The 24,749-nt window shown below is 41.4% G+C and overlaps 1 protein-coding gene across 2 annotated transcripts in view; it reads right to left on the bottom strand.

The window, feature by feature from the left end:
* The window catches only part of Nmdar2 (NMDA receptor 2), a 78,473-nt gene that overhangs the window by 12,478 nt on the left and 41,246 nt on the right, over positions 1-24,749 (bottom strand). Inside the window, exons 2-7 of one of the 2 annotated variants that reach the window (XM_065485107.1) lie at positions 23,705-24,071; positions 16,701-16,879; positions 13,044-13,231; positions 11,456-11,682; positions 2,820-3,003; positions 690-831 (exon numbers count right to left, since the gene is read on the bottom strand). In XM_065485107.1, coding sequence (XP_065341179.1) covers positions 690-831; positions 2,820-3,003; positions 11,456-11,682; positions 13,044-13,231; positions 16,701-16,879; positions 23,705-24,065 — 1,281 coding nt within the window. In that variant the 5' untranslated portion in view covers positions 24,066-24,071. The remainder of the gene's footprint in view (positions 1-689; positions 832-2,819; positions 3,004-11,455; positions 11,683-13,043; positions 13,232-16,700; positions 16,880-23,704; positions 24,072-24,749) is intronic. The other variant, XM_065485108.1, reaches the window with a different exon arrangement.

Genomic DNA, 24,749 nt, shown 5'->3' with positions numbered 1-24,749 from the left:
GCTCGTTGCGGTCGTACAAGAGTAAAATTACACTTGGCTCGGCTTGGCGAAGAAAAATGAGGCGCGAAGGAAAATCCGAGCCGCCAGAATTCAATAACACAGACGTTCGCTGAATATGCGTGAATGGTGTTTTTATGAAGCCTTGTGAGCATTTGGCGCGGCTCTTTTGATCGCAATCATAAAGGCGAATTTTAATGTATCCAAGGAAAAATGTGCTCTCACGTTTTGGATTATTTTGAGAGAAGATTTATCGATAAGTAATTTTTCCTCAAATGACACCACTGATTTTTTTATAATTTTTCTGCGCGATTGTGTTTAAACAACAAACTCAAGAAGCCCAGGGCAAAACCACGTTACCCTAAAAGTGGCTCATGCGTGATTTGGTGCCATGAATCATAGCAGAAGCGGGAAATGGAACCCTCGGCGACAGCGATCTCAAAACTCGCGACCGCTTTTTATCGTATTGATTAGTTCGTAACTGGAAATTTTCAGTCTGCAGCGTCGGGGTAATAATGCGCGCGAGCACTGCCGAGAATGATCAAAGCGAAGCACCTCGTGATACGCTGAAAAAGCCGAGTGCTAACTTTCGGCAAATCGCATTAGGCGAGTCCTCGAGGAACAAAGGCGCGACCGGCGGACGCTTCGGGAGTGCAATTAAACGACTCGTGATTAGCAATTAGGGCACTCACCTCTTCCCAGACCAGCTGTTTGCTCACGCCGGGGCGCAGATTCATGATTTTCAGCTCGGCCGCCTTCAGCACACCGTCCGCTGTGAATTCCACGTTGGGTTTGCCGTGCTGGTCCGACTCGACGCTTACGTTGCGCAAATACCTGCGAGACAATCAGGAAAGGCATTGTCTAAGAGGGTATATAGCTACTACCATAGCTAATACACGACCCCAGATTTTTCACATGGTGAAATTATTACATGGCTATAATTGCCTTGGATCAATTTCTATTCTAATGGTATATATTACTAACACATTACCAGCGGGTTTTAGATGTGCACTAAAATTGGTTCCCATTGCGCCGATCAAATATGGCGTCTGAATGTGGGAAACAAAAAGCTCTCTTTGAATTCCCTTACGAGTGTCAAAAGTTTGTTTTTACGATTCAAAAGACACAATTAGTACAAGTAATGCAAATTATGTCACAATATTGATGAAAACTTAGCTCTCTTCGCGCATTTTCACGTGACCGTTTTGTCGCGCCATACTCCACCGAACGCGTCGCACGAATCTGGCCCCCGCTGCACATTACATTAACCAATCAATTGAAGTAGATAAAGAGACAACTGAGCAAAATATTTGATTTATATTAAATAACAAATTATTCCTAATATACTTATTGCTAGTCGAATTTTTCATGGGTCACAGGATTTTTTTACTCATTTCAAGCGAAATCGAAGCCGTGCTAACTATCAGTAAATACACAAAATGAATTAGCGAAAAATGATCCAAATTGTAATTTTTGTAGGTTTTTTTTCTCATCTGCTAGTGGTGAAATTTAAAAAAGGTATGTTGTGAATTCCTCTCGACAAGCCCTACCAAAAGAATGCCTAATTTCAGGTTATTTTCCAAAGTCATGTTTTCGTGACTTTTGAACCGAGCTTGCAATTTTTAAAAAAATCCGAAAGAGCCTGAAATTATATCCTCGCAAGGGGCTTCAAGGGTCAAGGCAAGTGACAAACTATAATTATGGCAATTTCATATTATTATTCGCTTCCGTATTTTAGATATTTTACCTTGAAACTTGAAAATTCGAATTTTTCGATTGATATGCCCGTTAAATCTATGTTTGTAACCTTCAGAAATGAAAAAATCGCACACCGCTCAACATTTCTTGACTTTTCCTAGCGCACTTAAGGGTGATCCAATTAAAATATAAGAATTACCTTCCACGAAAACAATCTAATGTTATCTTAATCTTAATTAATCTACATTCAACCTTCAATTCACAATACAAATAAAACAAAGTAAAAACAAGGGTATTTTCATCGATCCAACCCTTCAGCCCAAACCAAATTGTACGTGGTTGACCCTTTTTAATGAGAGCTCCTCCGTCGATAATTCTAGCGGCCCCCGTAAGCTGGCTGTGTGAGTTTGGTATTGATTTTCGCTGTTGGTCCATAAAGGATAACGGCTTGTATGAGCTGGAGGAGAGGAAAAGCTCCTGTCCAAGTGCGAAAACGCCTGCAACGGCAGTTGCTTTCCTTTATTCACTTTTAAGAGGGCCATCATTTTGCTACTTTGTGCTAGCGCCTGCTATACGTGCGGTAGATCGAGAAAAAAATACGCTGGCGGCGCAAAGCCAGCTGACGATATGAACAGTACTCTTTGCGAGTAAAAAATCCTATCAGAAATGAAGGCAGAGAGAGGCATTGTCCGACGCTTCAAGGCACAGAGTGTTTTTGCACTTCACATCCGTGAATTTTTTGTGCCAGTAAGAGTTAAAATTTCTTTAGACTCGTGAACATGCAATAGGATTTTCATCTCTTGTCACTTAGGGAAACATTTCCATTTTATAATTAATTTTGCTCCTTTATGAAAGACTCTCTTGATTTGAAATCCGCTTTTATTTTTTGCCACGTCAAGTGGAGATCAAAGACACTTTTTATAGAGCAATATAGTTACGAGCTCGGCACATGGAAAAAAAGAGTGAGGACAATCGAAGTGATTATCATCCTCATTGCTGAGGACACAAAAGCCTCCAGTCAGATTTTTTCGCAGTGGAGGATTGTAATGATTAATCCCGGCCCTCTCGTGATTCGTGGAAATTTCAATTAGTTTTTTCAGATGTGCAGTTGCCAGTGAAATTACTTGAAAAATCGATCGCCGACTCTCCACTTGGACTCGCCGATGCCCTCGCAGGACAGCTGCGTGTTCAGCGTCAGGTTCTTGTTGCGAGCGTCGTTGACGAAGTCCTCCACACCGTACGCGTATACTTTGATGGCGGTCGTGATCTCGCTCACCAGGCTGCTCATGCTCGTGTCGAAGTGCACCCCTGTAACAGAGAATAATGCGGTATCGATTTAAAGTTATAATCAGTGCACACGGAAAATAAATTTCCCATCCTCGCTTTGAAACTTTTAGCCTGAGAGCAAAAAATAAAGACTTGTTTGACAGCGTTTTGCAGCAATAAATAAAATGAGATTGCTCTGTTGAATTTGACGAGCTACCGAGCAAAACTAAGTTTGCAAATGGCGACCGTCTGAAGGTTTGAATGCAGGCGTTAATTGAAGAGGCGCGCAATTAAGAAGTGATCTAATTGCAGCAGTCATCGTTTGCCGAGGAGAGGAGCAACTAACTGATGGCCTCCTTTTCAGAATATCCCCTCTGGTACGAACATGCAACGCGATGCAGATGCACACACCTAGTCTATCTAGTCTAGTGCACCTGCTTTCACCGTGCACTATGCATGGGGTGTGTACTTTTGAGTTTTTCTCCGTGATTAACACAGAAAGCTGGCTGGATTCGCTCGCGTGGAACTGGTGATGCTGATGATGAGAGGCCCTTAAGCGGCTTTGTGGATCACGATTTTGCAGCTACAGCGTGCAAGCATCGCGCCTCTGTAAGGATGTTTGCCGTTCACGCACGGGGTCTTTCGTTTGTTATAACAGCCGAAGTTTGTTAAGACGATTATGGATATTGTATTCTCATAAACTCAACTGCAGCCAATAGGCGAACACGGAAATTCGCCTTTGGTTGTTGAGCTATGCGCAATTTTTCCGCTACGTAGACGCAACGTGAGTTAAAAATTGTCGTAGCATAAATCTTAACTGTTAAAAACTTTCCCTTTACCAAGGAAATGCATTTTTCAAAATTCAATTTTACTTTTCATCATTTCGCTTCAATCTAGTAAGAAACTTTTCTTGTCAGTGTGCACAAAGTTGCAAATTAGTATAAGCAGGAAAGCGCCATTCTTAAAAATTTACGACGGAGCTGTGCGAATAATAATGCACGGAAAATCCGCTTCCACCGGGCTCCGGCAGCTCGCTATTGAGTATGCAAAAGATACGAGGTGATTTATTCAACGGCACGAGTGCTCCAACGACACAACAGAGCAGCACGTACGGAATGACGCGGGGGCACCGCTGCTGCGCTGAATTCTTATTTCTTCGCGTGCGCAAACAAATTGAAATGTACGTCTGGCAGCGTGTGCTGGTAGGCGCGCGTGTGTTCATCTTTGCTTCTAGCTCTGATGTTTGACTGCACGGCATATATGGCCAGCGAAACCCCTTCCCGGCGACAAAACATGACACGCATTTTCCTCGGCGAATGAGTGTTTGTTGTTATGATGTGCACGCAGTCTGAATTCACTATTTTCGGCTCACATCAAGCATATAATATATATACCTACTTGTTACTCCGCCGTTCCATTAGCAATTCCCTCGTATTCGCACGTGCCGTGGAGCCGTGTGGCGAACCCCGAAAAGGGCACGATCGACATTCCGGCATGTGCACAACTTTTCGGTTCGTGAGATGCAAATTAAAAAAGTTTTCGTATTATTGCGATTCTCTGCACAAGCAAAAGTTGACTTTTTATAGGAAAACGCAGTTTTTATTGAATGTCTGTCACGAAATTGAAATGAAAAAGTAACATCTGTTGAAAAGATGCAGAACATTCTATCAGCTTCCTTTGAAAACAAACAAAGTTTTTTAATAATAAAAAAGAAAATTTAATTACAAAAGGCTTTACTCTCTGGCTGTCTGGGAATGTTGGAGAGAGAATAATTTGCATGTTCTCGGGCACTTTTCTGGTAATTCAGGCCTAATCAGTTTTGCCGCAGTGTTTGCTACAGGAAAATATTATTAAATGAATGACTATGAACACGACCAAAAAGAGAAGAAAGTGATGGAATCTCGAGTAGCCCTCCCTACGATATAAACCCCTTTAACCAAAAATACAGAAACCAAAATTTCCATCCATATTTGAAAGCCCTCGTTGCTAAAGAGTGAGGGTGAAAGTCTGCTGCGTATATGTCATGAATATTCAATGAGAAAAAAACTTAATTTACTTCACTGTAAGCTTTACTTGTTGCCCAATCGAGAGGATTTTATCTTTTTTGGCAAGGATTTTTTTTATATATATAATTTATTTTATAAATTTAAATTCAGCAAGTTTAGAAAAAATGCGTGTCATTCATTGTTTAAAAAACATTTTTAAGTAAATTAAATTCTTTACTGGGTTTAATCATAAAAATTTAATAAGCTTGTTCCATTCCCATTTTGAATCATTTTTCAATAGGAGACAAGCCTCTTTTCATAATTAGTATGCAACGCAAGGACAGTCCCAGCAGTAAAAATTTAATTAGAAACGACGAAAGTGACTTGTCAACAAGTCCGCGAGCTTTTTCCCTTCGGACCGCCTGATAAAATGTAAAGCACGCAACCCTTCCACGCGTATAAAAGGCGGCAAGGCATACAATTGCAGCGCACACAAGGCAAATTTGTAACGAGCACGAAATTAGGGGGAAAAGTCAGTATTTGCTTCCCGCGACATCAAGAGGCCAAAAATTACAGCCGACCATGGAAATTTGTCTGCTCTTTGAGTGCTGGCAATTAACACGAGTTGCGCAATTAAACTGGCAGTGCGCAATAATTATAAGGACAGGCGAAACAAGCTGCGAATTCTTTGGTAAGCGCGGCTTGCGCGGGCGCGAATGAATTAATTTGCACGCTCCTCCAATTCCATCGGGGGAGAGGCGAGCGCAGGCAACTCTCGAGTTCGTGCCCATTTGTTATTAGGATTCACCGCACTCCAAACCCATGTTCGCGTTACGTAATGGGAGGCCAGGAATTTACATAGCAGGTGGAAGCATAATTTATATGTTTTTCACACCCCTTACTGCGTCTTGGACGCTAAAACCGGTTTCGAGGGCTTCTTGAGCTGCGAATTTTCGGCTCGCTCTCTGCAAACACGCAACGTGATTTCAAATGAGGTGTATTCACACCTCCGAGAGAGCTGAAAAAGAACTTGAGGTTTGGCGAGAGCGAGTCGTCGCCAGGCGAGGAATGAAAGGATGGCGAAAATGGGACGCCGCTCGCGTATTTCGCTTCATCAACAGAGCACGATCATGCAAATTAGAGTTTTTTTATTCAAACGATATGCGCAACCTAAATGATGACTTCTACACCTTCATCAAATCATCAAATCTGCGCTATTGAGGCATAATGAAACGCTGACTGCCGGGATATTGATGCTGATTGGTTCATGTTTACCGCAAAATTGTTATTTGAACTTTTAATCTAGCTAATGGATCCGACAAGCAAAAACTAGATTTGCGAGGTTGTATTGAATAAAAATGCTCTGTATTTAGTCGCTAACTGCATAGTACGTAGAGGATTTTAAATAGAGTTATATTATAAAAATAGATTTTCTTTATATTTTTTAATAGTTTTTCTCTTTTGAGATGGGCGACCCCCTGATACCGAGCAACTCGGGAAAACTCCGTGTCTCAAAAACGTCGTGAACGAATAACATGGGTGCACGGGCCTCATTGGAGGAATCCCAGTTCAGAAAAGGATCATCTCGTGTTCATGACATCGCCCCGGGGTATGTCATTGAAACGCTAGACATACGTCCTGTGAAATTAATTTACGCATGCTGGAAAGGTGCAACCCAGCAAGTAGCGAGTCGGAAAGCTTTCACAACCCTCCCAAATCCGAATGGACTCGTTATTGCAATGCAAATGGAGTCAAACGTAGGCACATCAGCCCGCACTCGATCCCCAGACATCGCACGGATTGCCACGTGCACGCAAAGCGCATACGCTCATCAATGAGAGCCAACGGCTTGGTATTAAGGAAGTTATTTTTTTTTTGCTTTTGCACTGTACAATTTTTTCAATACCGCTGGGACTTGAATTTTTTATATATATGATGAATAATAAACATCCATAAACACAATGGTGCTCAAAGCAAAGCGTGCAAACCATTACCGTTCATAAATAAATAAATAAAATTCTCTATATTCTACCTCCTCTCACACAGTTTCGTGGAAAATGCACAGCGAGCCTGGAATTTCAATAAAGCGCGTTCAAAAGGATTTATAGCACAGTGAATGGATTCCACGGAATTTTGCACTCGTTGGCTAACCAGTTTCCGCTCGCAAACAGGCAAATTTGTTTGCTCGCATACTTGGTAGGATCGAAAGGTAGGACGTGCGAGTGGAGCATGAGCAAACAAAATACAGGATTCGCAGTCAGGGCGCGGCCGACACCGCCCAGCGCGCGCCGTGAGTGTGTGCGTTGGAAAATAAAATTGCTCTCATACCGGGCTGGCAAATATTGATGCTCGATGCAAACAAAAATCGACATGATGAGCAGCGCAGAACAAAACATCTTGAGGCTGCCGTGGATCCGCGAGCTCATTCCTCGTCATTGTGCTGAACTAGTGCCTTGGACAAAACAGCGGCGATGCAGCAGCAGCGTGTTTTGCTTGAAATGAACGTGAGTTGCACCCCGTATGTAAAAAATATCCATTAGTCTGGATCTGCTTTTATCTGTACTAAATGGCAGGGAAATTTCCTAGGATAAATTTTGATGTTATGATCAAGTTTTTGAAAATATTCCAGGTGGATTCTATGGCCAAGACCCAAATTGGAACTCATCATTGTGACACGGGCGTGCTACGGCTTTCACTATAGGATGCGACTTACAAGACTAAAAAATTATGATTTTTAAATAATTTTGTTTTGCTTCAAGTTTTTGCTGAAAGCTTCAAACCAAAAATTTAGAACGTTATCTCTTAAACATTAAAATTATATTGTTAAAATAATTATTTCATTCAGTTGTTATTTTCTTTAATGCTATTGCTTTCTTGAAGCTAAATTTTAAAACATCCACATTTCGCTTTCGCTGTTTGACATCATTGACTAAACACCGAAAAGGGTGCATGCCGAGGAAGCGCACGTCATTTAGTCAAGTGCTCGCCTGCATGGAGTGCGCGTCTTCCACGCCACTGCTTTCATTGGCAAAACAGGAACGCTGACTGTCGATGTCGATCTTATTGGCAGGCCAAACACCGAAGAAAACGGGAAGAGGTGAATTCAAATCCACAGATGCGCGTAATTACTTTACTGACCAAACAGTCACTTCTCCTTTGTCGGATGCAGCTGACTGATGATCGAGGGTTTCTCATTAGTCGAGACAGCCGGACGTAAAAGCGATTTTTTAGGCAGAACAAAAAAGAGCAAGAGTAGGGATTGAATTTCAACTATACGCAAAATTTTATAAATAGCGATACAGTGCAGCAATTGAAAAATATTCAAATTATTGGATACAATAAGCAGTTGATCGATGAACAATTTGTTCTACAATTATGTGCAATAGTATAAAAAAGTACCTTTTGCTCCAGTAAAAATTCAAAATTTTCTCCAAAATTACGGTGTTTGACCTCATTTTCTTGACAGATTTCGATTGCTCTCGTCAAGATCTATTCAACAGCGTATGCCACGTTTTGGGGAAACTCTTTGTTTTGAAATAAAATCAGATTTCAAGTAGGGAGACAGTCCTATCCATTTAAAAGCATGCTAACTTTGCAGCCACTTTTCTCAATAATTTACACTGCTACTTAATTAGGTCCATTTTGGCTTCAACTGAATCCTAAGGGACGAGTTCATGCATTGGCAACAAGGATTTTTCACAGGCTTTGGCAGTATAAATATTCTTTGAGTTTATTGAGGTTTAAATCAGACAGCTCACTTGAAATATGCTGTACTGGTATAGCCAAATTATTTTCTCAAATCTGACAAAACTGTCTCAAACAAAGAAAGTAAACACACGCATTCAATATCGCCTTATAAATTTTCTAAAATTAGAAATTTCAAACATCAGATTAAGTTAATCCACTTTTCTTTGGATTGCATTTCATATCTTACGAGCAGTTGAGCAAATTGACAGCATTCCGCAGCTCGAGTAAAATTTTGATGGCGACACCGGAAGTGCGGTGGAGTTGGCGGCGGCAGATTGTGCGAGCGGAAAGCGAGGCTCATCTCATCGCAGGGTGGAAATGAGTGAGTGCTGCACGACGTGGGGGAGCCAGGGAGTGCACCAAATTGGAGGCATTTCCGCGCGCGAGCCGCCGCTATGTTTTCCTGACGGCGTAATCAGATTGCGCCTCCGCGAAAATTAAGACGACCGCCCGGCCAGGCACGTGCAGAAATCGAGTTAGCTGCCTGCTGATGGCGAGAGCACGCTTCTTATTTCGCTGTGGCCTGGCCGCGCACACAGCCGATCCGCCCCGCGGCAGCCGGGCAGTCGTTGGCATCGGAGAAAGTGCTATTTTTGCACACAATGCCTCGCAACGAGCACCGGGTACATTTCTGCGCGGGCCGGACACACAAGAAATTGATTCTTTTCACTGTGGAATAAAAGGGTGTGAGAGCCAGCGGCGCCTTTCATATTTTCTCTGGGGGTTTTTACTGGTGACGCTGACCGCATCCAATTCAAAAGACACACTGAACCCCGCATTTTCTGTTTTTTTTTTTACAATTTCATTGTCATCTGCTTTTGACGCTTTGCGTGTACAGCTCGATAAATTAATCCGCCCCGCCGTGTGACAGTTGGGAAAAATCGAATTTGTCATCGGCAGTGAAGGTTTCGTCCAATTAACAATGGGAAATGCGACGACGGAATGATGACATCAATGTCAGTCCGGTGTGCCATGAATCGACAGAAAAAATGTGCCAACGGCGACAAGCCGAGACAGTCAGATTTTTCAACTGGCATTTGTCACAGCATTTGTTGCACATAACAAAGTTTTCGTCAAACTGTGACGTACAAGGGCGGAGAAAATTTGAGCTACATCACCATGTTAATTAATTCATGGGCGCGTAGCGAGCGTAACTTGATACCAGCAGCGACGTGTTTCGGCAGAAGTTTTGAATTTTTAAAAGCCAAAGCGATAGAGGTTTCTCGAGCAGAAGTCTCTCTCTCCTAGCATGACGGCTTTTTGCGTAAAAACAAAATCTGAAAGGTTGCACGAAAGAGCTTCGTGTTTGTGGTAAAATGAGCAACCTTGCATTTGTCACGCTTTCTGCCTGAATACACTGTCGGCAAGAGATGAAATCTCAGGAGGGAACCTTCTCCCCACGACGTAAATCTCAGCCGTGGGGCCCATATTTTATTTACCAAGACCAAAATAGTGCGGCAAAAATATGGCAGCGAGCGAGCGAGACACCATCTTAAAGAGGATTCAAATACAGTTTTTCGAATTAAAAATTTAAGAATTTCATAATGATGTGCTATTTACACTTTTCATTTCATTTTTTGGGTACATTACAAAAGTAATTAATATTATATCAATAAATTCCATCTAATTCGTGCAATGTGATAGGAGTTTTTATAAGCATTTTAGCTATCGCAAAACATAAGAGTTTCAGATGTTTGTATTATTTCACATGTTATTAAAAAATAAACTTTTTTTGAACATTTGATAACGGTTGGAATCTACTCGTTTTGTATCTAAAAGGGGACAGTTCTGAGCAATATAAAAGATTGCGTTAAAGGCAATAAATCTACCAAAATGGTGGTTTTTGTCGCCATAGAGGGCGCGACAAGAAATTCTGTCGCGGGGATATTTGCATGATGGTCTTTTCTTTTATCAAGCAGCTCCGGTGACAGTTATAAGCCAATTTTTCCTCAGGAGCAAAGTTTGGCGTATGACGTCAGCAGACGCGAAAAAACTACATTGTATAAAGGGTCAGGAGCAAGTAACAAGCAAATCAACACAAAAGTTGCATTTGTCATTTTTTACAAGTGTTTTGTCCCGTGCGAACTGAAACTTTTGCTCCCAGTGTGCCTCTCTCTCTCTCTCTCTCTCTCTCTCTCTCTCTCTCTCTCTCGCAGCTTTCGCATCGGGCGCCCGTATCAGATGTGTACCGAGACCGAAACTTTTCATCGCTCTCATTCAATCTCTCTGGCACCCATTGATTTCGCCCTTGCCCCACCGACAAGGGGAAAAGGATGAGAAAAGTGGTTCAGAGTTTTATAGGAAAAGAGTCCGCAAAACTCGCCCAAATTTGGCCGGCAGAGTGATTTCTTTCTCGCTGGTGCCTGCTCTTTTTTATCTCTCGCACCCTCATTCTGTCGAAAGTTTCGCTCTAAACCGGGAATTGCGTCGCGTGTCTTGACTCAACGAGCTTATTTTGAGCTGCCATGACGGTTGCTGACAGCTCTATAAAAATATTTTGGAACAACATGTGAGCCTGGGATTCGCAGGACTTGACACTCACTCAATCCAATGTCAACAAGAAAATTCAATTTTAGATTAAGTGCACTTTCGGTTAAACTCAAATGATAAAATCGTGAAATCGCAAAAACTGTATATATACAAATAACAAAAGACCATTGGAAATTAATTTCTGCAAAGCTATTGATTTTACCTTTATCTACGATGGAAAAAATCGGAGAATTGTGGTCACATAACTTTCAAATAACAAATGCGGTACTTACCTAGCATTCCAACTGGAAAGTGGGACATGGTTTGTCTATTCTCGATGACACTTTGCGTGACAACCCAGACGTAGTTCTCGCCGGTCAACTTTAACTCCCTGGCTTCCTTCAATATTATTTGCGCCTCATCTCTGGTCGAATAGAGAAGCATCACTCTGGACTCGCTGTTTTGCAGCTCCTTTAGGTCGGCGGCTCGCGTTCTCACCACAGTGTTCAGTATGGTGAATCTGAAATCCCCGACGAAAATAGGCATGACGTTGGGTTTACTGCTGATCAAAAAGTGAGGGCACACTAACTAATTGACCAGGGGGTTTTGATAACGGACCTTCAAGGAGGTGAGCCTAGGTAACTTGCTTCAATTTGATATAAGTAAAATTTAAATCTGCTTGAAAATGATGAAATAATTATTGTTCGGCACGGCGCATTGCTACCCATTTCCATGATCACCAATAGCGGAATGTCAGCCTATTCGTACTTGCGCGAAAACAGCGAGCGTTCCAGCATAAGGATTCAGACAGTGGAAGTTGCCTCAAATGCTTAGTTTCATTGTATTTGAGTAGGGTGCTATTTTCGAGAGCGACAAATTTAATTCCCTTCCCGAGAATTTCAATTTGCACCAAGGACCGAAGCAACCAGATCAATAAACCCGTTCTTCTCCGAGCTGTGCCAGAAACACTCACACAGCGGCAAAGCAAGCACTAGACCCGCGAGAAACAATGGACAGAACGAGAACGCTCAAACTTTGTAACCGATAATCTCCAGCGAATGCGGTTGAAGGAAATTGGCAAAGAGCGTTCAGACTTCGGATGCCTGTTCAATTAATTCCCTGGGAGATATTACAATCTACTGACAAAAATCCCTTTTGAAAGATTTTTTATTAGCAATCCTTAGCCATATCTTTAACTATTAAAACCATCACACTCGTCAAGATAAAAGAAGATAAAAGATTGTAGGGAATATAGAGCCAATAGTTTAAGTGGCTTTTCGATTCGGAATTATTTTGTGAGACTTCAGATTTCTTTATAATTTAATTATCTATGTTTCCAGAGCGCCCAAAACGTGATCCTTAAAACAACATGTATCTACAATTGACGGTCATGCTGCATCTCGATCAAGCGGCAACGCGAGATTCACGGTAGCACGCCATACGTTAATTATAATAATTAAAAAAATATACGTCAATGCACTATCCTTTGCACTTTTATACGAAGGTATTTTTTTTTTTTTGAATGAATGGATTTAAAAATACATTCCTCTTATGTCAGAAAATAAATAAAGAAGATTAGAGATTTGCAATTGCTCTGAAAAAAATGCAATCAATACAACACAGAACTCGAATCTAATTTAGGAACTTAAATTTGCTTGGTAAACTGTTGGTAATGAATTTTTATGTCACAAAGAATTCATGAATCAATTATTTTCATCAATATTTATTTTCATATATTTTGTGAGTACTAAATTGCCCTAAATGAGAAACAGCTCCTTTTAAAAAACATCTGGCTGTGATAAAACCATTTCCGACCGTGGCGGCCCTCTCTCTTTGAAGTATTGTCAAAAAAGAACACTTTGCTCAGTCAGTGGTACTCACTTGAAGCGATCTTGCATAAGAATGATCCTCTCGCGGACCGCCTGCACAAAGTCGTCGTGGCCGGCGATTTGCGAAGTGACGATCGAGAACTGGTGCCACTTGTAGCGTTCAAGGATGCTGAGCATGGCTGCTGTCTGGTGGTCCAAGGAAGGCGCCAGCTGCAGCTGCAGGCTCGACTGCGACGCTCGCTAAACACATTAACAACAAACAAACACACTTGAGTTGGCTGAAATCACAGCGGGTGCGGGAAATTAACTTGCATGCAATCGGAGCTGGAGCTGGGGGACTCTGAGCCGGCTCCCGGCCCCTTCTCGCCTTGTGTATTGAGTTTGACGGTTGACAGTTAATTGCCGGATTATGCAATGCACCAAAATGTGTCTATTGGGGGTGTTCGCATCGGCTGGCAGAGATTTCGGGGTCGAATCAGGGGGAGGACGGAACGCAGATAATGGGCCTCACATCAAGTTGAGATATTTCTACAAGCGCAACTTAAATCCTGCGGGCAAACTTGATCTCATCCTAGCGGAAAAATAGCATGAGCTATTTAAAAACTACACTGACCACCACAAGGCAGAGAAACAAAAACTTGCACTTGTAGAGAAAGCATTCAAATATGACGACCAACAAAAAATCACAGCAAATAAATCGGGCAAAAATAACTGTAAAATATTGTGTTTTGCAAGCGCAAAATATAATAAAATTGCAAAATGTTTGAGTGTAATTACTTGGTGCTTTGACTAAATTCATTGAAATGTTTTAACAATATTCTTCTACACGCACTTTTTATTTATTTATTCAATTTTCTTTCAAATACAAATTTAGGAAAATTTATTCAAATAAATAGCATCGATATCTGCCGGCTGTCATGATGAAATGGAAATGTAGCTTTTTTGACAAGCCTCTCTTGGATAAGAGGACCTCTCTTTCATGATGGTATTTTTGCCGTTGCGTGAGCGTAACAAGTCTGTCTGATGCGAGAAGCTTTTGGGCCGCGATTTTTGAGAGCTTTTAACGGCGAAACAGGACACCTCGGAAAACAGAGCGACGTTTGATTGGTTGCCACTAGCACTCGAAGCCCTGATCTACTTGCACGCACTGCCGCTTCATTTTTCCATCGACGTTATTAGCCCTCTTTGCGGAACGTAATTTCCATCTAGATAGGTCTAGAGGCAAGAAGCCTTTTGGAGGATTTGCCGCCCTCTCGTTCCAAATCGGCTCATTAATGGCATTAACTCAGCGATGGCATTTTTTAAGGCGGCAACTGACACAAGACAAACAGCTGCCTCAGCAGCTTCGGGAGAGTGGCTGTCATTTTCACTTCCAAGGCCAGCTGGTGGTGGCGGTAAAAAATTTACTGCTGCTGACAAAGGCTTGCCGCGGATATAAATTTCAAAACCTTTGGTGCCTCGTGACCGTAATACATATAACTGCCGACCTGGTCGCACAAGTGCTTGTCACAGCTGTAAAATACTGCGTTACGCAAAATCGATCTCTGCCGATTACCTCTCGAATGTGAAAGCCTCTGGCCAATGGGACTTTAGCCGCAAAGCTGCCTCATGCATGTTGCTTAGATTGATTTGCTCTCCCATAACAACGGCCAAGTTTGAAAAAAAATAGAAAGATGTTATTCATATCAATTAAACTGGAAAAATTTGTTTAATTGAAATCACCTTCAACACGGATTAACATTGATTTTGATAAAAAGGGGAAAATGCTGGAGTAAAAAATATCTTTAAATATTTTTAGTGTTTCTAATTTAATTTTTACAAACATTCTCTTCTGAGAATTTTTTGCTCCAGCATAATTTAATTTTAGTACAATCTGGCTGTCATAAAATCGACCAGCGAGTTTTTATAACTTCATTATTTTGTACTGCTGGCTTAGAGAGGGAAATTGAAAGGCTGACTACGACAGATACTGTTGACAATTTGCATCTCCAATGCATATTTGCATTTTTATCACCATTCCTGGCGAGCGACAAATCGAATTTTCGGTTTCGATCAAAATCTGTCAGGATATACTCTGCAGAGAGAGAGAGAGCGCTATCAAACTTTATGCTGTCCCAGCTGGATGTGATTTTGCACACATAAGTCATCGCCGCCTCAACATCTTGGCAGAAGCAAAGAGCAACTGATTAAGTTGTCGCGCTCGAACGAAATTCAATCTAGCGACTGCATTCAAAAGGCTTGATTAGCCTTCAAAGCGATGCCGGGAATTTCATTTCTCACCGCCGTATCTATTCCGCTTTCCGCGCGAGCGAAGCGCCTGCTGACAAACGGCGTATGCAGCGTGCCGAACACCCGCGTTCAGCGCGTTGCATACACACTCTCCTCGGCCGATGCTTTGTTCGACAAATTCCAGTGAGTTCTCACGCATGAAGCAGGCTTGTATGTATGCAAAACGGGCTGTCAGAGCTTAAATAATCCTGTACCGAGCTTTATTGCTTCTGCCCCGGGAAATGTGAGAAGTTTAGCTCGACCGAATGCATGATTTGCCTGTTTGTTATGCACGTTGTTAGAGGAAAAAAAACGTGAGAATGGGATCAGGGATAAGGGTCAATAAGGCTATGGAGGAAAAAATGGCTGGCGTAAAGCTGAAGTCGTAGAACAAATTATTTTTCTGTTTGATTGCGCTAAGAAAGAGAAAACTATAAGTTGCCTCTATTCTATGTGGTTCTTGAATATAATCGGTCCAGTCGATCTTTTTCAAAGCGGCCGGTGATTTTGGATGCATATTGTTCTATTGTATAGATTTTGCTTTGCTTGTTGAGTGCTGCTGGTAAGACCTAGAGCGGATGAAACAGCTTGATGTATTACAAGAACCACCGACAACATGCGAAATAATAATTAATTTAACTGTTTATTTCAATCCGAGTCGCCTGTCCTATAGAATTGTTTAAGTTTCTTCTTAGTTATGTTAAATTTTTGTTCACTCTTTCCATTTTAATTGAGCGAAATTTAAGTTTGTGCAATAGACGCAATATTTTAATTTTTGTTTATTTGTTATGGAAATAAAAATCGGGGTTCTTATCTTTAACTTATGAATTAGCCTGAGGCCTGTAAATAGTGAAATATTTTACTCAGTCAAGCACGGAGGTGAAGTTGAATATAATTTCTGTGAATAGCTCACCGCGGCATAGCGATGAATTGACAAAATGAAATTTCATCCCACAAACCAGAATCTCAATTAGCGTGCTCAATGAATCGTGCACTTGAACCGCAGCTCAGCTACTCAAATCTCGGTATATTCGATTCGAGATATCAGTGAGGCACGGCTGGAATTTCAACGTCTGATTTTCAGCCTTCTCCCCACCGACCGAGGCAAAATGCCGCGTAACTCCTCCACTAAGCTTAGAATTGGACTATCCGCCCAAGGTAGGCCGAACTCGAGAATTCCGCACGCACGAGGAAAAAGCTCAATAAACTTTGGTATTATTAGTTCCGTTCGGCAACCCTTGAAAGACGAGGCAAAAAATGTAATAAAGGAAAAAAGTGTCGCCGGCGACTATTTCGTAAATTGGCGCTTGACGAGAAATGCGAGGGGCTTAATAGGAAAAGAAGTTGCCCGTGTTTGTTTTGCGGTCTGCTCGGGGCAGTCGAGAGCACTCTCTCTGATCGATCGAGGCACACATTAAAACCACACGCAGAATATACTCACCCTTTCGAGGCCCGAGTTGTCCGCATTCCAGGCGATCACCGGAATGCCCAAGTAGCCGGCCAACTGCAAGAAGTATTGCGCCGAGGCCGTGGATCGGCCGTATTTCTCGTGGTTCATCAGGTACAGAATTGCCGACACGTTCACCGAGAGGAACTCCTTGCATAGTGTGTTCAGAATCGCTGAAACAGATAGAAGTGAAAGGTCAAAAGAGCACTAGAGAAATGGCTCCGTCGGCAAAGAAACTAAATGGATTTTGCAACGCTATTTGAGGCTCGCCTTTGGATTGATAGTTCACTTTGTTGAAAGTTGTGCAACTTAAGATCGAGATAGTTTACTTAATTAAATCCTCTTTCAGAAGTTTTCTTTGACCCACCCCAGCGTTCGATTTTTTTAAATTTATTAGAAAAGCTTTATTGTTGCTTTTTAACATGACATGTGATTTTTGAGAATAGCCCATTTGCAATTTGGAAGTGATTGTAAAAACCAATATTCAGTTGCACTGTCACACGCGATTATGCAAACAAGGGAAATAGCATAGCCCATCTGTGTTGATTTATGTATTTACAAATAAAATATTTCCGGGTTCAGCAATACTATCAATGTAGATTGAGCTCGCAAGTCGCAAGACTATTATAAAACTCTTCAAATTAAACTAATGTCAATTGCTGTAGCCAATTTTTTGTACAAGTCCTAATATAAAACAAATTTTTACCTCCAATACATACTTGGGGAGGTATTTTACATTATTATTCTTGTTTATTCTGCCTTGTCATAAATACATAAAATAATTGGATATAAAATTAAATAAGGTTAGAGGAAAAAAATTAAGTCTGCAAATCATCCATAGTATATGATCTTCTCGATATCATCAGCAAGGAAGCAATGCCGTTCAATTTCCTACCAAAAAAGTGGAGGTACGAGCGTCTGCGGTTATATGGGATCAGCCCGCGTCCCTTATTTATTTTTTTCCCTTTTTAATCTCCTCGAGCGTTGGATCTTCCGCCGCATGCAAATTGGCAGCCGGAGATCGAGGCAAAGCGGCGATTGAAACGCGTAGGTCGTATTTCCCCGGGAAAAAGCTGCTTAATCTTGTCAATCTATCAGACCAGGCATTTAATTCGAATGCGAGCAGGAGAGATGCGGTGGTTGCCGCCATTTGAAAAAAGCCGATGTGAGAGCTGAATCGATCATTCTTATTGGCTTCTTACGATGAAATAGCGAGAGCGGCTGATGTATCGAGTGGTGGAAAGCTGCGGCAAATCATGCAAAAAGTACCTCGGAAAATCCCTTAGCTGTCGAAAAAGTGAAAAATTCACCCATCTGAAAAGTGGGTCAGCACCAAGTTTTGCTTTCATACTAACAAAATCAAATTGATTTTTTTCATAGAATCATGAAAGTACCTTGGTTAAGTTTTATACCATTTCGGCAGACACATTTCTTTTGCCTTTGATTTTTGAAATTTTTTAATGATTATTGAATAAATTATGTTTATTCCGTTATTCACTTTTCACAAAATATTTTGGTTTATGAAATCTAATGCAAAATACAAATATGAAACTGCATTATTTAAACCATTACATTTCATATCGTTGGAAATGTAAAAAAGCAATGGTTCTCATAGAATTGATAACCAGTTACCGCATTGTTTTGGTATTGTTATATCGCTTATAAATTGTTTTCATCTGCTGCCTCCATATCTTTCGAATTAAAATAAGCAGTTGCCATTAGAGTCGGATGTCGGATTGCAGCGTGGATGTAGAGAGTGTGCTTTTAGCGGTTTCCACAGTGGCAGAAAAAAAGGAGGAACGTTTTGTTCTCGAAGCAGAGTGAATCCTGCTGCTGCTTTGTCACCAGCCGAGCGGTCGGCTGGGCTAAAAACGCGTACAACACAACCTGCTCGTAGGCTCAATGAAAGCGGCTGTGTGCGACGCCGAGTGCGAACGCGAAGAGTTGGATTGTATTGCTTCGCAAAGAACTCGTTTCGACGCACTTCACAGGCACAGGAAATTTGTGTTGGGCCTTCAAAAGGCAGCTCTCTCTCTCTCTCTCTCTCTCTCTCTCTCTCTCTCTCTCTCTCTCTCTCTCTCTCTCTCTCTCTCTCTCTCTCTCTCTCTCTCTCTCTCTCTCTCTCTCTCTCCTCCCTGCTGTTGATTTTCATCGAGCAAACCCAACTAGAAGAAGTGAATGGAATTCATTTAATTTTGCCAAATGTCTGTCTTGTTTCTTGAGTTTCTTGAGAGGAAGAGAATGTGAGGGTCCGATTTCAATCAACCTTTTCTTGGTAGGAGAATATTGCTTCGAATCCGAAAAAGTCTAAACAAAGAGCAGAACATGTCAGTGCGCACTCGCATGGCAACTGGCAAGTTCAATTTCATGCGACAAATTTGACGGATATGAAATTTGTTCAATTAATCGAAACCAGTTATGTTTTGATCGGAACCTTTGATATTTTGACAATTTGACAAGAAAAATATATAACGGAATTCTTTATTTTCCTTAATTCATATCCATGGTAAACACTGAAAAAATTGATTGAAATAATTTCAACAGTTGCTGTGATTACCTTCACGTCCTCCTCATTTCCTCAAGGAAGTTAAGGGTTAATACTTTTTGTGGAGTTGACAATAGTTAGTTCAAAAAGTAAGATTCCCGACAAAAGAGTATCGTATCGATTCGCACCAAACTTAGCCGACGGCTAAAAATACATACAATATGCATTATGCACGAAACAAAGGACGCTCTGGAATCCAGCCGTTTTCGAGCAGCTCCCACAAACAATCGCTGCACAGCACCTAAACAAATATGCGATGAACGAGCGTTCGAATATCTGGAAATCAGCGGCAAAACAAAACGCAACGCATTCCAACCCAACGAACCTTCCTCGAATGATCGTTGCCCAGATTTCGCTCATTTTCACCGCTCGCGGATAAGAGCACAATCGTGCGCGCAAATCATTTCCAGCTCATTTGTGCTCAGCGCCTGCCTACGTTCGCTCGCTGCCTCTTGATGAGCAACAAACAGCAAGCAATCGCGGAACGAACGAATCCCCAGCCACCGCTTTATTCGCGCATATATGCAAATCGGCCGCCAGCATAAGCGTCAGGGGCGAGAGTTTGGCGGGCGTCGAATTAAGCTCCCATGCATCGGCATCCGAGTTCAAACGTGCGCTGACAGCCGCTTTTGCAATTTAAAGCTGCTGCGTTGCGGCAATTAAGGCGCGGCCATTTTGCATTTGCTTTGGACGTTTTCGGTCTTCACCCTCGCGCCGGGAGCTCTATGGAGAGGGGTGTGAAAAGTGATGGCAAGAGGAGCCAGATACAGTATTTTTTAAATGCAAATTCAAGTGAGAAAATATTTGAAAAATGAATAATGACGAAATTAATGCCCAAAGACAGATTTTAATCCTTGATAGATGCTAATGAAGGCAGAAGCACGCAAGGTTGTCATGAGTGTCAGAAGAAATTAAATGCAGCTTCCACAGTGTGTAACGAGATGTTTTTTCCCGAATTTGTTCAGATCAGGATATATCTGTAGAAATACGGAACATCTTCCAACACAGACGCGGCATATATTTTCTTCTGGAATTTTTGTGTTTTTAGAGATATTGTCTCAATGTTTAAACTCCCATACAAAGTAAGTAATATATATATAATTTTAAAACAATATGATGTTAAATATTTTCTTCATGGCCGTAAAAGCAAATGGAAAAAAATTCCTTATATTTAAACGGAACTAATTTCTCACTGCTTCAAAAATGTCTCCTTTAATTTCTTATTTATACAAGTTTGCGTCATAGTAGCACCCTATTTCATTTTTTAAGGTACGGAATGGAGGTCTGCTTTGATTAAATGATGGAATTATTTCACGGGAAAAATAAATTTTATGAAAATTAAAAATCCCACATGGAAAGCAGTTGCAGAATCAACTGTAGTGCTTATGTCTAAAAATTAATTTCAGTACATCAAACACGGTCCTCGCATGAAAATAGAAAATCAATTTGTCTAGACAGACGGCATTGTATTGCAACTAACAATAAGGCGCGTCAGTGCGAAATTGCAACATCTGTGGGCTTTCGCTATAAAAAGTTGACCACACACTGCTCTGTTTGTCCAAACTGCCATCGAGCTCCATAATTTTCCGGGAGTGACCTCCCCTTCCCCGTCATTAATTCTGTTATTGCTCGGCGTATATCATTCCTCAGTAGCTGAAGGGTTAATTTGCGTGAAAGCACGTTCTAATAAGGCCCAGTGGAAAGCACTGCAGGGTGTGATTCCGATTCCGCGGCTTATGCGCATTCGATTGCGACCATGAGAATAACAAGCTGCAGAGGCTTCCACTGCCAATCGAAAACCCGGCGGCGTCAATCAACGCAAATCCCTGCAGTGTTGTTGTCTAATGACTCCACGTGCGGAATAGCGGCGCATTACTCAGCCAACCCAAGCCATAAGCATGCCAAAATATGCGAGCCAGCGTTCCATCCTGACCGAACCATTTCAGTGCATGGGGAATTGTCGAGATCAATATCGATTATTAATCAAAATGATTGCCCTGAAAAATTCAAATATAACAACGCAAAAGAGAAACGCCTCTATGCCAAAGGAGAAATTATGTTTGTCAAAGGTCGGATTAAAATTTAAACTCGTCTCCACGCAATCAAAACCGAGGTTTCATCGTGCAAGTTGGCTCTCGATTAAGTGACACGAGGAAATAATTTTCTCGTGAGACTCGCTTTCGGAGCAATCATTGAGCTTTTGCGCCGACGACACAACCGTACGCCACGCAAGTTTGCTCTTTGAATACAGTTGTCAGCACACAGACACGAACGTACTCGCGAGGCGAAAGCAACAACCCAATTTTGCAATTTCGCAGACGAGAGCGAGGCACGCCGTGTTTGTTTTAGCAGCGAACCGAAAATTAGTACGGCAGTTAGGCAGCCCGCGCGTCACACCGCAGTAAGTACCGGACAGAGCCATGCTGCGCAGGATTGCAGAGCTAGCCGCAGGGGCCGGCAGCTCGCAAAGGCCACTCGTTCAGGCCAGGGCTGGCCCGGTTCAACTGGGTTAATTGACTAATAAGCTGCTCATGCCGCTTTGCGCATTCCGCCCGTAATTTATTCCACTTAGATCGGACCAGCAGGGCGCCAATTCAAATGAGCTCCAGTTTATAAATGTTAATGAACACCCCGTCACGAAGATGGAAACGCAGCGTAGTGTCCACCCTCAGGTGAAGTTGAGCAACAGAAGCCAACCAAGGAGCATTTTTATGATTTTAAAACTTGAAGTTTTCATGTTTTATGAAAATAACTATAGAAAAATTTTGATAGAGCAATTAAAAATTAAAAAAGACCTCGCATTTCTTGAAATTTAGATTTTTTAAATTTGTCACTGCCCTACCATACAATTAAAAATGCGGGAGTGAATTTCAGCTGTTTTTAAATGTAAAACACAGTTTACTCCTTTAAAACAGGTTTTTCTTGATGTTTATAATTCCCATACCCTATTCTTTCGTTATTTTATTTTGAATGTCTGAAACGGTTATGTTATATCATATAGCTTATTTTTTCGTTTTTCAAACGTATACATAGAATTAAATTTATCTCTTTTCAGCTCAATTGTTTTTCTCACTTATTAATTGCTCCATTGCATGATAGATAAAAAAAACATCTGATAATGAAAAATGGGATTTTTTGGTGTAGTAAATTGTGTTTGACATGTTGTGCCAATTTTCTAGAAAAACACCGCAGCAATGACGCACATCCCACTCAATCAGGAGCAAAAAATGTTATTTATAAGATCGCAAATTCAGTGTGGCGTTGCAGAAGAAAGGAGAAAAAGTTTGGCACATCTTTTAGGCGGCACTTGCTCTTTATCGAGGCGGCACTCATCTAGTTGAAAAATCGAACCTTATTTGCTTGTTGACATCCGACGCTCCATTTTCTCTGCGAGCAGACTTCCCGCTTTGTCTTCAATAAACAAAAACCACGTCGCTTGAGTAATTTGGCACGCGCTCCTCATATTTTCCATCGTCAGACCCGCGCGCGCTGTCAATTTCTTTTTTGTGTCACATTGTGGACTCTTTTTGGTCCACCGGGCACGTCTCTTCCGACTCGAGGTGAATAAGGGAGTAGTCCTTATTCTTTATTTTTGGCGCTGCTAAGAGAAAGTCGCTCGCTACTATTAGCCGCTGAATGATCACCTCGCATTTCTCATTATTCCCAACGGTTCCAGCGCCCTACAAATGTCAAACTCTCATTTTATATTATTTTTTGTTTGTTGGGTTTCCATAGCGTTCATTTCCAACCCTGCAATTTTCACGTTCGAATAAAGCTGCAGCCGACATTTATTAGTTCAAAAAATTTTTACCCACGCAGGATTATTTAAAATATCACATTTTTCCACCGCTTCTGAAGATTGAAATGTAACGATGGTGATATCATGTGTATTGTTACAAAGCAGTGTAACTGATGCGATTAATAAAACTTTACCTGAGTCTTTTGTCAAGAAAGCATTTGCGAGCCTAATGAAGCTTTGGTTATAGTAAGACGAATATGACAAGGAAGAAAACAATACATCAAAAAAAAATATCACAGTTAGGTGAAGACGATCGTTAAAACCTTTTAAGAGCTGAAATTCGACTTCCACAATATCCCAATTCATATATTTTTTAAATTTTGATCAAAGCAAGCTTTTGAAGGGGGTTCTTGTGACTTCACTGATACAACCATGGACCCCAAAATATTTTGCCTAAATTTTTCAGTTAGCATTCAAATATTCTGAAAACTACACGCGAAAAAGTATGCAAATTTGTTTGAATCATTAATAACGCTATCCAAAAACTCACTGTTTCTGCTCGTGTCAATTCAATTCCACACCTCCGAGAGCCACTTTTATTAAAAACATTGAAACCCTCTAATGAGAATTTTCCACTTTCGACTCTTTATTATTATTAGTTATTATATTACTAGAAGTTTAAGATTTCAAACGCCGTGTTCTAAATAGACAGACCTGTCGGACTAGGAGTGAGGGTCATGTTGATCTGTCGTACTTGCTGCGGCCCAAAGTTGAACATCTTGATGAATTCGAGTTTGGGCCCACGCGTTTTCTGGAATGAGTTGAACACCGAATTGACCGCTTTGGTGTACTCGCGTCGGCCGAACGACGTCTGCGGCACGACGAGGCCGACGTTGAGTTCGTCTCTGGTCCACTCATGCTGCCTGATGTACGTCTCGCGCTGGGTCGTCTCCTTGGGCTTGCTCTGGCCCAGGGTGATGCCGCCCTGGCGCTCCCTGGTGCGGAACGTGGTGCCGCGCTCTCCGGCGGCCAGCAAGCCCAGGGCCAGCAACGCAAAGGCCGCCCGCAGCCCCATCACCACCTGTTTCAGGACCAAACGACCGACATGAAGCACCGATGGACTACTTGGGTTTTGGCTCTTCTGGACACTCATACTGAAAACTGTTTTTCGCCCTGATTCACGGATAATCGAGATTTCTCTTTGCACAAAGTAGCCGTTTTTTTAATAAACGTTGTTTAAAACTTTCTCGTGTGGTTTCCTGGCAAAGAGGTCATTTTTTATGATCATAGATTCGAGTAATTAAACTCTTTTCACCAAATTATAATCATTTATAATTGATGAAAATCAGCAAATTAGAGCGTGCATTTAATCACAAAACTATAATTTTTTTGTCTCTTTTTAAAAAAATTTCATTATATTGAAATCTTTGCAGAGGAAAATATCACAGTTTGTTATAATTAATTAAATTTGGGAGTCAACAATTTTTAAGTTATTGCTCGTTTAAGATTTATGGATCCACGACTTTTTTGTTCCGAAAAAATGCAGTTTTTTTCGAAATCGGTTGAACTAAGTTGCTGGGTCAAATTTGTAGCAGGATCAAATTCGTAATTACAATTAGAAAGTGACACAAACGGTTGAAGCAAAATGCTGATCGTTTGGATTGATTTATAATAAATGGAATCATCGGAATCATAAAGAATTGACCAGGATAGGGATGTTACGATGATTGGTTTGAAATATAGGAGATAAGCGGTTGAG

The sequence above is a fragment of the Cloeon dipterum genome, chromosome 3 (genome assembly GCF_949628265.1).
Source record: "Cloeon dipterum chromosome 3, ieCloDipt1.1, whole genome shotgun sequence".
Taxonomy (NCBI): Eukaryota; Metazoa; Arthropoda; class Insecta; order Ephemeroptera; family Baetidae; genus Cloeon; species Cloeon dipterum.
The sequence above is the reverse complement of the archived record's forward strand: the minus strand, read 5'-3'. Positions and strand labels throughout refer to the sequence as shown.